The sequence below is a fragment of the Cuculus canorus genome, chromosome 2 (genome assembly GCF_017976375.1).
Source record: "Cuculus canorus isolate bCucCan1 chromosome 2, bCucCan1.pri, whole genome shotgun sequence".
Lineage (NCBI taxonomy): Eukaryota > Metazoa > Chordata > Aves > Cuculiformes > Cuculidae > Cuculus > Cuculus canorus.
The window spans coordinates 114,435,158-114,449,440 of record NC_071402.1 but is presented as its reverse complement, the minus strand read 5'-3'; the positions used below and the strand labels follow the sequence as shown (position 1 = coordinate 114,449,440).

Genomic DNA, 14,283 nt, shown 5'->3' with positions numbered 1-14,283 from the left:
TGCAAACTGCCATCTGAAAGGAGGAGAGTTATTTCCATTTCAAAAATAACAGTAGTTATCACTATTAAGTGCTCACTCCCTGAGAAAGCTGCTGACCTACCTCGCAGTGATAACATTCCACGTGGTAATCCTTGTCCATGGACACAACCCGAATGGTCTCATCAGACCCCTGTAGACATTCAAGCAAAAGAGAAATTACAAAGGATTACAGCAGGATCAGACACATGCACTCTGTAGATTGCTTCCTGCAGCAATGTCGATGTTAAACAAATGCATTTGAGCTGCTGGATGGACACCACAAATAAATCCTGCCAACTGCAGTTATTTTTACAGTAAATCTTCATCATTGACTGCAGACATCCTCTAAAGTGTAACACCAGAAATGTTCAGTTCCGCTTAACAGGCACATCTATCCCAAATCAGGCATTAAAGATCTGGTAATTTCAATATATCATATTTCTCAGCATTTTAAATTGGTTTTGCCCAAAATTTGTCTCCTCCAAATATTAAACAACAGTTTGTCCCAGAGGGGTCACACAGACATCACTCATGAGCACCATCAGCATTTATCGACAGGAAGGAAAGGTATCCCGAACATAAAACTAACAGCAGTATAACCATGCAGGAGACAAAAAAAAGGCAGCCTGGCTCAGCAGAAATGAGCTTCATTATCAAGCAAAAATGTCACATCTCAAGGGCAGTGCATGAGCCTAGGTCAAAAGGTTGCATGCTGGAGGAAGTGATCATCTCTTCCCATCCCCAAGGACATTCATCTTGACATAGGGATCAGGTGTGAAAGACAGCAAGGCCTGAGACATGATGCTCCCTCCCAAGGTGGGATATGAAATAAAAGGCTCTCACCTCAGAGGGCAGAATGGGAAGTCCACATGCTGCACATTTCGGAGCTAAAACTCTGAACAGCAATGAGAAAGTGGAGACAAGTTATAGATCAACATAAAAACAGAGGCCTTTATGTTCTCAGTGCTAAGATGATAAGCTGTAAATAACTTATCCACAGGGAAGCTCTACATACTGAGATCACAAATTCATTTTAGGATTGATTTTAAGTACTGCTTGGCACATATTGCTCAGTTCAGGCAAAAAGAGATCTTACATTTTACATTTAGTACTAGAAAAAAAATCAAGAACCACTGTAGAATTCTTGGCTGCTAGTGAGAGACTTGGAAGAAAGAATGACGAGAAACTGAGAAAAACCATCCCCAGAAAAAAACATTAAAAGAAATGGCAGCCTTGCACTGGGGCAGAAAACCTCAGAGAAAACATCATGGTAAAGTTCCTCAAGGCCTTATACCACAAGATAACACCATCCTCCTTGTTTCAGCTTACTGTCATCATTTTGGCTGGACTAGAGTTAATTGTCTTCTTAGCAGCTGTTAGAGTGCTGTGTTTTGGATTTAGCATGAGAATAATGTTGATAATATACTTAATGGTTTTTTTTGCTGTTGCTAAGTAGCACTTATATGAAGTCCAAGACTTTTCAGGTTTCCCTGCTCTGCTAGTGAGCATGAGCACAAGAGGCTAGGTGGGAACACAGCCAGGATGGGCTGGCCAAAGGGATATTCTATACCGTATGGCCAGTTGGCCAGCGGATTGTGAGTGCTGCTCAGAGATAAGATGGGCATCAGTCAATGGGTTGTGAGCAATTGCATTGTGCATCACTTGTTTTGTATATTCTTTCACTACCATTACTATTCTAAATATCTCTTCCTTCACTGTCCTATTAAACTGTCTTTATCTCAACCCACGAGCTTTACTTCTTTCATTCTCCTCTCCATCCCACTGGGGCTTTGGGGTGAGTGAGCAGCTGCGTGCTGCTAAATTGCTGGCTGGGGTTAAATCACAACAAAGATAAATAAATAATTAAATGAAATAGCAAGGAAATGTGCATCATTTCAGAACAACGGTGGCACACGGAGGCAACTCTAACCTTGGCACAACACAGAACAGTTCCCAGGGCTGCCTGAGCAACACTTAATTCTCTGCCTGCTCAGAAAATGCAGGAAGGAGCAAAGTGAGCCAAATGGACACTCAAAATGTATGCAGCTCTAATATCATAATTACCAGCTAAGAGCATTTTACTAAATGACAAGTGGGTTTTTAAGTGGATTTATTTGTTGTTTAATTTAGAGTGGAATACAAGCTTCACTTTGATTGCTAAAAGCATTCTTTAAAAGTCAAACTCAGTTCTGCAAGTATTCAGAAAGCAATTCACGTTGATTTCAACGGGCATTCACAGTCTTAATTTAGAGTGGACTGATTTCTTACATCACTGAACACTTCATGAGCAGTATTGCTCACTATCTCTGTTTTGCAGAAGGGGCAACTGAAGCCCAGGGGTTAAGTGATATCCTCAGAGTTACACAGTAAGTCAATGGCAGGGCAAGACAAGAGACACCAAGAATTTCTAGGGTCTAGCCCCATCCTCAAAATTCCACTTTGTAATCCTATCTTTAACTAACTAATCCATGCTTCCTAATTAGCTGAAAAGCTAAATTAGAGGCTTGTTCATTGCAGCATCTCTGCTGTTTATTTTGTCCTTACTTGTGGTAATCTCTGACACAGTAGATTTTATTTTCAGAGTCTACAGTGAATGGCACACCATCCAGACACTCATTGCAGACCACACATCGGAAGCAGCCTGGATGATATGATTTCCCTAGAGCCTGCAGGATCTGGAACAAACCAAGAGATGAAAAAAAAGCATGTGAATAGCCAATAAAGGTGAAAATAATGAACACACAGCTTTACAGCAGACAATGCTGTATATTCATCAGCGGGGCTATCTTTTTTGGTGCATCTCATCAAAAAAATGAGTTAACAGGGATGGAAAGGGCAGCCGGAATCAATATATATCACCTGGTTCCAGAAAAATGCATTACTAGCACAGCTAAGGAAACAATTTAGAGTTTCAATCAAGGTATTTAGCATTACAAAGGACCGAAGTGACAGAATTTAAAGGAAAAAAAGCAATTTCTGAAGCCTACAGTTGGAGAATCAGGATCACGAGGCAAGACGTACGAGGCCAACAAAAGGAAACACATCTTCATATTCTCCATGAGAAGATGAAACAAATACTATTGCTAGGTTTCCATACTGCCTTAGAGATCCAAGAGCTTTATACTTGCTAGTCTGGCTTTCTAATTAACACAGACTATGGGAACTGTATTGAATTCAATAGTTGCAACTCACCTGCTGGCTTTAGGGCAGTAATTACTACCTGGAATACCACTTCTGAGTATAAAACAGCTTTTCCAATTTTAATGCTTTCCAGTGTAAGCAGGCAAGCAAACTTAACAATAAACATTAGAAAATCTTGTGAGATTAACCACTCAAATTCCTAACTTCATTTGCCTCAGCAGTAACTCATCAGCTACAAAACCACGAATCTGACTTCCTCTGAATGACCCACAACCGAATGCTGCCTTCCAGAGACCAGCTGATCCCCCAAGCTGTGACACACTTCATGCAAATACTGAATGGATGGTACCCGTTGTAGGCTAAGGACAACTGCCTTCTTCAGCTAATTGTCCACACAACTACTGAACAGTTTTCAAGGACTTGGACAGATCTGAACTGAGGTCTTGATCACGTACTCTGGGTTGAACCTATTCCCCAAGGTATCAGCCCAACACCTTCCAGCACCCACAATAAGAAGCAACAAGACAGCAGCTTCGTTCATGGGAAGCCACAGCTTGACTACAGGAAAGACAGGCTCAGCAGAGCCACACTGATACCCCATAGCAAGGGAGCACTGCAGAGCCACAGCAGTTCTGAGCAGAAAGCATTCAAGAGGATTACGAATATGCTGAAAGGGGATGAAAGAGTTGAAGGCTCTGATTTTCAATTTGCGCTGCAAACAGGGAGAGCAAAGTCTCTGCATTGCATACAGCAGGGTGCCAGCTTCACTTCCTCGCAAATATCAACAAAAGGCTTAGTGGATTTTCTTTCTGCTACCAATCTCACACTAGGCAGGCTACCAGATGACAACAGACAGTACTGGAGATGATTATATTTTGCTTTTGATGCATTCTTCTTAAAAGCTGTTGGATTTTTTCTCCTAAAGCAATTATCACTTACCATGTCCATTATCAAATGACCACAAATGAAACACCTGTCAGCTGACTGCTGGAAACCAGAATACTGCAAGGACAAAAAAGAATTGGCTTAAAATTTCACAAGGCTAGTCAAGCATAAACAACAGCATATTATGGGGTGTTATTTGCTTGGCCTTATGCTGTACTCCTTGCACAAGCTAAACTTTCCAGTGCTTTTTTCAGTACACAGAACTGTAGATGGGTCCCCAGAGGATATTCTATAAAGACATCAGACTTCCACTGTTCAGAATTCCTATAACTTTTACGTCCTAAATTTAATTAAGTATATAAGTAAATATCATAAATGCACAAACAAATAAGGTAATTACTAAAAAGGCTTACATTCTTGTTTGACCATGTGAATTTACACACCAGGAACTTACTTGTATTTATGTCATTCATATCACAATTTCTGTATACACAGGCTTGGAAAGAAAATTCTTCCTTTAGTTACACCATTTTGGGTCTATTGGAGATTCTCTGAGGTCAGTGGCATCATCCCAGCTATGTAGAATAATGTTCAAGTTTGGCTATAGCACCTTTTTTTGCTGCTGTTGCTAAGACCTAATGGTAAGGAACTGCCTGTTACGTCCACAACAGGTACCTCACGCAGAACACATCATCTGTCTGTCTAAAGTTTCAGTCCCATCTGAATGGTGGAAACTCAAACTGGAAAAATGAAATACTTTAGATGCATTAAACCCATCTTTCAATTTCCAGCCTGTGCAGAATATACCAATGAGAGCAAAGAAGATTAATGCTCTTCCTTCTAAGAGAAATCACTAGACTTCCCCAATAAGTAGACATAAATGGCTTTTTCAAGTCTCAGTGAAGGCTTAACCTACATGGACTCAAGGGAAGAGGGGTACATGGCTTTCCACCTCTACCAAGGAGAGGACCACGGGGTTGCTCCCTGCTCAGGCATGTTCACAGAAAGTCCATTGTGGGCAATCAAAAAATATTCATTAAGATACCCAAGCAAAACCAGTTAATTGGAAAATGACATTCACTTCTTAATTATTCTGCAGCTGTTGATCTCACTCCTGTCTCCACAGCATGGCCACAGAGACAAACTTTGAAGGAGCAGGAGGCTATAGCTTTAACTACAGCCTCTGTACTGCAAAACCGTGTTTTTTCACTTGGCTACTTTCAGCACCCACATGGGCAGCCACCACAGCCAGGCTGGCCCTGGATAAAGTGGGAATGGAAGGGCCAGGCAGGATGCTTGACTAGAACTGCAGTAAGTCTGCATATCTCCCAGAGAGGATGGGACATGCCACCACAAGGGTCAGCTGTTCACTTACCAGGAAATCTTCTTCACAGAACACCTTGCCATTGACAAAATAAAAGGCTTTTCCCCTCAGTTTTCGACCTGAGGAAAAAACACAGACAGAAGAGAAAGATCAGCAGAGAGCGAGGAAAAAATGTGAGCAAAAATCATCTGCTGAGAAGCAAACAATGACAAGGATGTCTGAGCACAGACGCTGCACAGCTAGAGAAAAGCACTCAACTCCAGCACAGATCTTGCCAGCCTTCAGCGTGACTAATTCCATCTCCTCTTCCACCAGTGGTTGCTGATGAATACCAGCCACTAGAGCCAGACAACAGTGCCACCTCCAAGCAGGAGAAGGTAGCATTGCACATCTGGACCACCTTCTGGCAGATTGCAACACGAAATAACCTGGCAAGAGTGAGGGAGGGTACTCTGACTCATGCTGGAAAGCACCTCAGGAGAGGAGCAAGGAGATGAAAGGACATGCGTATTTTATTTATATTATGAATATTATATTTATTTATTTATTTATATTATGAAAGGACATGATGATCCATATTTTACATCATTCCTCAAAATGTCACTTCCCATGCTGTTTCATTAGAAAGTACCTTCAACCAGCAGCTGACAGATACGCCACTGCAATACCCAACCACACGGTCTGCATCCAGCACAGTGCAGTACTGGAACACTGAATATGTTTTTCTCTGCTTCCTACCAGCAAATTTATTGTTATATAAAAATCTGACAACCTTTTTAAAAAATACTTTTTTGAAACCAGAATGTCCTAACAGAGGTAAGATGACAAAGTTTTTCCACGAAAGGACTCCATACATGGGGACGATTTATATTTACTGCAGCTTTTGTGTTTAAGCCTCACATTCACTCTCTGTTTTCAGTTCCACATAACTATGGCAACACATGCTCATGCTGCCACCGCTTCTTCTAAATGCCCTGTCTTCCCCCTGGAGAAAAAGGCTAGGTTTTGTTTGTTCATAAAAAGCTGCTCCTACCCCTTCTCAGCCCAGTTTCCCTGTTCAGGCAGGGGACTAAAATGCAGCCTAGCACTGGAGCAACCTTGCTTGTTCCGCTTAGTCAAGGGGCCCCAAGTGAGTGCCCAAAGGCAGCACCTGGGCCAGGGAAGCCAGTGCTGCCCAAGCACAGCCAGAGTAGGACCTGCCACAAGCTGGTTTTGGGGACCTCCCAGGCATTGCTGGAAGGAAACTGGAACAGAGACATGATGACCCAGAAGCCTTCTGCTTGATACGCTTGTATAATTCTAAAAAAATTATCATCAGCTGCTAGGTTGATGTGGACAACACATAGGACTAGTCTGGAGCTCACCTTTCAGTGCTTTATAGCATGCACCTACCTGGCAGCCTTTGATGATTATCCACATTGTCTGCAAAGTATTAAGAAAAGGAGAAAGCCAGGTAAAACCAGCTCAATAAATTAAGAGCTTTGACATCTCCTGCGCACACCAGAGGGCACTCTCAGGCTGGGAAACAACTCGCGCTGCTTCTCGAGAAATGGAGATGCTCCAGTGAAGCTCTAAAGCTTTTCCATTCAATTCAGCCAGATCAACATTTTACCAGTAGCCTTTAGTACCCTGCTCAGGCTTCAGCAAGATGAGTGGACGATGTGGCAGTGTGTTTCTCAATGAACAAGCCACGGTTTGCACGTGCAGCAGCTTCATGGTTAAGCAGCAGCAGCCATGTGTTTACTGGATGACACGAGCCAGAAGCCCGTTGCCGCTACACACTCATCATCATCCATTCTGCCCTAATCGCCACTGAGGACAACCACATTACTTGGAGGCCAGACCACCCTTGCACCAATGCAGACGTCGAGTGGGACACGGAAGAAAACCTGACAGACCTGACAGTGTCCCACTAATTTCTCTCTCACACCTTGATGCTTTGCCAATGTTGTCGACACCAAAACAGGACTCAGAGCTCAAAATAAAAGGTATCTAATTAGCTCTGTAACCCATAACCCAGGGTGTATATTTGTATGATAACCCCTCCCTGTTCTCAGGTAAGCCCAGCATGCTTACCATCAGTCAGAAAGTCCCAAATTCTAAGGAGGGGAAGAAGAGGCATGAGGATACATGAGATTTGCAGCACCCTTGTCAAAGGTGGTCCTAAGCGAGTTAACAACAAACCTAATGAAGTAAGAAGTATCCCTGAATATCTCCCACTGATCTGAGTACAGCATTGGGATTTGGCACTCCTAAAAACCAAAAACAAGCAAAAAACCCATTTAACTTTGATTTTAAATTACATGGTAATTTAGTATAGTTTTAACGTGATGGGCAGGTGCCCAAGCAACTTCCAACCTGTATGCAATGTCTCTCCTTAAAGACCAGCTGGCAGTGGTGAGGAAAAACACACGCGTGGAGTGTTGCAATGAGGAGACACTTCTTTCGATGATGGCTCATGCACAGGCAGCAGCCGTCGCAGCAGAGGGGATGAGGTTTGGATTGCTGCCACCACATCATTTTTCCATGGTGACAAATTTATCATTTACTGGCCATTCTGCACCCAGGATATTTTTAAACCTGTGACATTAGCAGGTCAAGATTGATGGCAACAGACCTTCACAGGAGGTGCCACAGCCGGTGTGCTGTGTCTGGGCTTCTGTTGCAAGCTCATTCCGCAGGGGGATAAACCCCCTTATAAAGGATTTACAATTTGGATGTTGGCATTATGTGAGCCCATCAACAGGTACTGACACCAAGAGCACTTTGAGAGAAAGGAGAGGATGATTTAGTTACTTTCTTTAGGAAAGAAGTAGTCATTTTGACTATTTTTAGCTCCTCTCCACAACCGTCTTTAAGCCCCTGGCAGAAGTGTAAGTGGAGATTTGCCAGAAAAGTAACTAGGTACCCCTGCAGCTGCTGCAGGAGTGGTGCATGGAAACAGAGCCAATTTATTTTTCTGCTGCTCTCAGCCTCTCCCTGCCCACATCAGGAGGGACTTCTCTTCCCACCACCCCTCTGAGGTGAGGAAGCATCTCCTCATCATACATATGGGAAAGCAAGATGCAGGAAAAGCTCACTTCCGCAGCCTGTGCTGGGAACTGTCCCGGTGGAGCTGGGAAATGTACATTCTGGTTGCAGCCACACCAGGAAAGCAAACTGTGCTGGGACTGTCACACAGTGCAGAAAGGGGCAGCAGCACTTTCTGTCCCTGTATTGAGCTCCCTGCCATGGGACAGGACTTTACATTAAGCAAACCCCTCTCAAAAGTGATACTTTTGACTGTGCACCTGCAGAAGCTGGCACAGGTTTTGCTTTAACACAGAGATGCCGTCATAATTTCACTGAATGGAAGGACCGAGGACTTAGATGGCATATAAGGAGTCACATATTGATCACTGTCTGCTTTAATATGCACCACTTTAAATATGCATCATGACGACTACAGAGACAATATTCTTTGATAAACCAAGGAATACTGATGCATGGCTTGCTGCTTTCAGGATCAATTGGTCTACCATGTGTCTTAAGGTGCTGTCCTGACCTTACTTCACTTTCGCTTTGCCCTGTATTTAGCTTATCTCTCATCTGAAAAAATCAGGCAACTAAAATTCTTTGGCATTTCAACCCTATCATCTTCACTCGATGTTACAAGATTTTCTGTTTCTCTTCCTGACAGGAGATTTGAGCGTCATGATTTTATGCTCATCCCTAACACGTCTGTACAATCTGTTTAGCTGCAGGCCCTTCAGGATGACCTCAAGGTCATTTAAACACTGATTTCAGAATATTTCAAGCTTAGTCACCAGTGCCTTTGTGCTAAAATAAACACACTTTGCTCAGCAGCTGATAATAGGCATACCACCAGGCTGCACTCCCAGGGTGCTACAGCTTTTGTCCATCGTTTTCTCAAATGACAGCTCTTTCCCTTTAAAAATCACACAGAGAGAGGTTTACAAGGGACATGCAACAGCCCAGGGAGGATGCTGAGAGATGCATCATTTGCTTGCTGGGGAGCTGGGCCCAACTTTGTCTTTTGAAGTTGCTTTTTCATTATTTATTAAAAGGACAATGGAATTACAAATTCATGTTCAAAGACAAGGGTTTGCTCTTGATGCATGTAATGGTAGAGGGACACATCCAGACCCTAGGACTCTATGGAGTCGACTTTATGGATGCATGACCAGGACCTCATATTGCTGGGGAAGCAGAATGGACCTCACTCATCATTTATCTAAGTGCCATGGAGGTTCCTGTAGTATCTGCACACCAGAAGGGTGAGAATCACTGCAGACTGGCAGCTGCTCCTGTGTCCCTTTCACAATGACAACACAAGACTTCTGTCATTACAAACATCAGTCCTTCTTAGAGTGCCACAGCTGCAGATTTGGACATGTGATTACTAATGGTAGGTTAAATACAAAAGGATTTCAGTTTTTGGAATCACTGGATGTAACCTCCTGACACACTAGTGGGACAGAGGATAGGAACACTGTAAGTCTAGCTGCTAGGGATCGAAACATGCTCCTCCTCAGTCCTGGGTGGCACTAGCCCCAATGGTAGTCCTTCCCCAATTTTTACTTACCCTATGCAGAAGTATGAGGGGGTTTGGACTGAAGAACTTACTCCAGGCCACACACACCTTACGGGCAGCACAATGGGCACAGGCAGAGCACCCTGACACTGTACGCAAATCTCTGCTGCCCATGGTTCAGCAGCAGACCCACTGGTGCTCAGCCAGCACACACGTTTCTGGAGCCCTCCGTGGATACTGACTTTGCTGCATGGTGTACTACCATGCACAGCAGGCTAGGTTGAGCATCAGAGCACTCTTCCTAATTCCTGCCATCTGTGCTTTTTCTGTTGGCTACCATTAAAGACGGATGCAGCACTGAGTCTGACACACAAGCATCAATATTTCCGATCCGCTCTTGAATCAGGGCTGCAAGAGAGAGCAGATTGGAATCAGGTAAGCTCAGATTGTGATCAACTGGCAGACACCTCAGGTCAGATCATGCCTTGGTGAAACTGTGGGCAGGAGGACAGGGTATCTCTTAGAAAAAAATGCACCAGGACACAGTAGCTCCAGTACTGTTAAGAAGTTTAGTCTCTCTCACAGCAATAGCAGCTGAATTGTAAAATTGCAAAAAAAACATCTTCCATGCTCTCACCACACACTTGAGGCAGGAAAAAAAAAAAAAACAAAACAAAAACCCAACTCTGAGAAAATGATCTGATGTCTGAAAGTCAAAAATGTGCATGCTCTGGCACACGTAAGAAAAGGTCAGCCACCTCTAATGACAAGGCAACCACAGATGAAGGCAGAAATGGCTCCACAGAGGGAGACATTGCGAAATCACAAGAAGCCACACAACTGAGCAACACCTTTCCCTTCGCTGATGGCAAACTGCTGCAAGAAGACACTCAGATGTTTGTCTTTTTAGGGAAAACCCCTAGAAGGTTCAAAACTGAAGTAAGATAAAGTCACCAGGGACACAGCAATGCTACAATCCAGGGAGTCCCTGCTGAGGTCCAGGTTTCAAACCAGTGCCCAGCCGGTCTCTGTATCACCCTGAGGACAGCTGCCCTGTTCACCCAAACACACCAAACCCAGGCAGTCATCAGAGGTGGCCTCCCACTCCACCAGCCACCAACTGCCATTGAAACATGCGGAGGCTCAGAGAATGAAGAAGGGGGAGGCAATTTGTGTCCTTGGTGAATGAAACTCTGCATCCAAACTATAACAGAGAGCAATATTTAGATTTCTCTAGGTGTGGAAGTAGCCTCACTGCTTAGTGAGCCACTACTCAGGAACATTATTTATAGGTACCATTAAAAAATTATATAGGAACCCCCTAATATCTTAACAGTACAATTAATCCTACACCTGTTCTGAACAAAAAACAGTACTTTGAAGATGAAATTATAAAATAAAAATACCATAAAGACTGGAAATACATTCCATTAAAGGTTTCAACCTTTCCTTCCTCACATTCTCCTATCAATTTCAGACATTCAGCCAGCACTAAAAAACATGCAATCGACTCAAACTACCAGCATACTGATAAAACCCTGTATGTGTCTCCTATGCGTGAGCTGAACATTTGCACCTTTCCACCAAGGATATCTACCTGGACCACAACAAAGCCCCCTCAGCTCAGACCCCAAAGCACAACCGCCCTGAAATCTGTCCAGGAGACAAACAAGGACTGTCACCCTATGCTGAAAACTGCTCTGGCATTTCTCATCTATGGCAAGCACTTCTTGTGCTGAAGAGTGGGGATTTCTCACCAGCAAGGTAGGAGATTGAAGTCAAAAAGTCAGCAACGACAAGGCAGCATTTTAGACTGGAGCAAAAACACACACTGATGCCTCCCCTGTCTCCCAAATTGTCAGTAAAGCCAGGCACGGCTGAATATATTCTGGGATTACTTTTGGTGAAAAAACCAGATGGTTTACTACACAGACTCTTGCAAGAAAGTTTTATTAAAGAGAGGCTGAGTAAGGATTACCAGCACTACTTTGCACTCTCTGCCTTGTAGATCTGCACATTTCTCACATGTGTTGATTAATATAGTGCTTTTATATCCAATTACAAGCAGTAAATTCTGCCTCCACTAGAAACACCGGTAGTTTCTGCATCTGAAGCTAACCTTACACATACGTGCAACACGCAGAAATTCCCCTGGCGAGGCTGTCTGTCGTGCAGCCTGAGAGTAAGTCACACTCACAAGAAAAGGTGATGTCTCTACTTGTAGACTTATTTAGTGATACCAATAAAAAACATGGCTTTATTGCTCCAGGGGCTATATACAAGTACGGGGCGTGCTTATTCAAAATTATTATTATCCTAAAGACACCAAGAGCTACATTGCTCTAAGCAGCCATGCTTTATAATCACTGCAGCAAGGCTAATTAGCCTAAGCAGAGGGCCACACTCACAAATACGCTGCTTTGATACCTCAGACACTTAAATGACCCCTGACAGCTTTAAACTCTACACTGTGAAATATTAAAAAAAATCCAAACATACACATGCCCAGAGGGTGGCAAGAGACTGCCAGCTCACGTTATTTCAAACTCTGCCACTGGAACAGCAGCCTGTTGCCCTTACACATCAACATTAATCTGAAAAGAGAAAAAGAAAGTAATGTAGTAATGTTGATGTGTCAAAGGTCAAATTCTGTCATCTGGCAAAGCTACAAGTTTTCCACCTCTTTGTAATAAGGGGTCAAAACTTGGTCCTCATTTTGGACCTTCTGCTGCAGTTCAACATAGAACCCTCCTTTGAACCACCTTGCAATCAGTTCTTTCTTTCCGACTTCCTTCCTCGCCTACTGATTTCCTTCACAGTCATCTCTGACACTTCCTTGTGCTTTTTTAGCTTTCAGATTTCCTCTGAGGATCAAGCGGCCCAAGTATAAGATCCCTTATATTCTAAATTATGCTGCCAGTAGAGCTAAAAAGGTCTGTTTTCCAGGCAACCTGTGGCAGCCGGGTATAAGCCTGGCAGAATCCTAGAGAAAACAGTAACACACCACAATGGGTTAGAATCACACTGTGTAGCTAAATCTGCATCGCTTATAAAGTTCTACATAATAAATATCAACACTTGGAAACATCAGCATTTTTTTTTTGTATAAACAGGTGCTTTAACTTAAATGGTTAATGTGTAACAAACCATTTGACAACTACAACTGTTTGTCCAACAAACCAAAAAAAAAAAAACCAACCCAAGATGGAAACAGACACCTTGAGTCTGCAGGAAACAGCCCTATGAGTTTTGAGGACTCTTTTTTTTTTTTAACCTACTTCCACGGCCCTCCTTTAAAGCAAATATAATTTATTACTAATCCCGCAGAAAAACACCAGTTTTTTCCTCTCTCTCCCTGCTTTTTTGCTGCCTTGTTTGTGCCTCTACCCTGTAACAAACAAGAAGATAAGTGAGACATTTATGCCAAAGCAATCATTCTAAATTTGTTGTTTTGACCTCTAAGCCAAATTTTCTGCTCTACATGCCAGTGGCTCGGATAAAACAGTATTTCTTTTTTTTTTTTCGCTGACAACTGAATCCTGTAACATATGCGTAGCTCTGCTCAACAAACTGCTTTATAATTTATCTCTGAACGTATGTGTATCAGGAAACAGAGGGTGTAGGAAATTTGGCACCGTGAAGTATCAAGCCCCCTCCCCTCCTTAGACCCTCATGGTTTTCTGTATCTGGGGCACTAATGCACATTTGGATACAAATCCAACTACAAGCAAAATTAGAAATCCTCACTAAAATTAAAACAGCAGGACAGCAGATATAAATATCTGGAGGACAATATGCTTTACCTTAATAGGTAATTTTGTCTATTTTATTTATTGGAGCAGAGATATTCAGCAATCCATCAAAGCAGAAATTTTAGGACTGAAATCGCAAGCAACCTTGGCTTCTCAAAGACAAGATGTACTGGATGGTGTCCAAGATGAACTCCACTTGACACTAAAAGCAATACTTACTTTTCAGCTGGAAACCAGAGTTTCCAAATAGGCTGCTGAAGATGTGCTTTGCAGCTAGACAGACAACACCGTCTGGACAAATATTTATTTTTCTGGCAGATAAAATGGTCTCATCACATTTAGTGCAGTAACACAGATGTCGACAATCCTACAGAGAGGCACGAGCTCTCTCTGGGTAATGGCAGGGCTGTGCGCCCTTCATTCACCTTGTGGCTGCGGGTGCAGGGAATGAGGAAAAGATCTCAGCCCCTGAAATGAGGGATTCCCCTCGGGTACATTTCCTCCCTGGGCACAGGGCAGGACAGCATGTACCACCCCAGGTGTCAGTCAAGCAGCTGCAGTGCAAAGAAGCTTGATGAATCAGCCAGTTCAGCTACGCCTTCACAAGTACAGCAAGCCAGGCGGCAAAG

General features: G+C 43.2%; 1 protein-coding gene across 1 annotated transcript in view; it reads right to left on the bottom strand.

Annotated features, from left to right (window-relative positions):
* Nucleotides 1–14,283, bottom strand: part of LIMD1 (LIM domain containing 1) — a 36,185-nt gene that overhangs the window by 7,048 nt on the left and 14,854 nt on the right. Inside the window, exons 3-7 of the mRNA XM_009571776.2 lie at nucleotides 5,420–5,487; nucleotides 4,099–4,161; nucleotides 2,563–2,693; nucleotides 862–913; nucleotides 101–169 (exon numbers count right to left, since the gene is read on the bottom strand). Coding sequence (XP_009570071.2) covers nucleotides 101–169; nucleotides 862–913; nucleotides 2,563–2,693; nucleotides 4,099–4,161; nucleotides 5,420–5,487 — 383 coding nt within the window. The remainder of the gene's footprint in view (nucleotides 1–100; nucleotides 170–861; nucleotides 914–2,562; nucleotides 2,694–4,098; nucleotides 4,162–5,419; nucleotides 5,488–14,283) is intronic.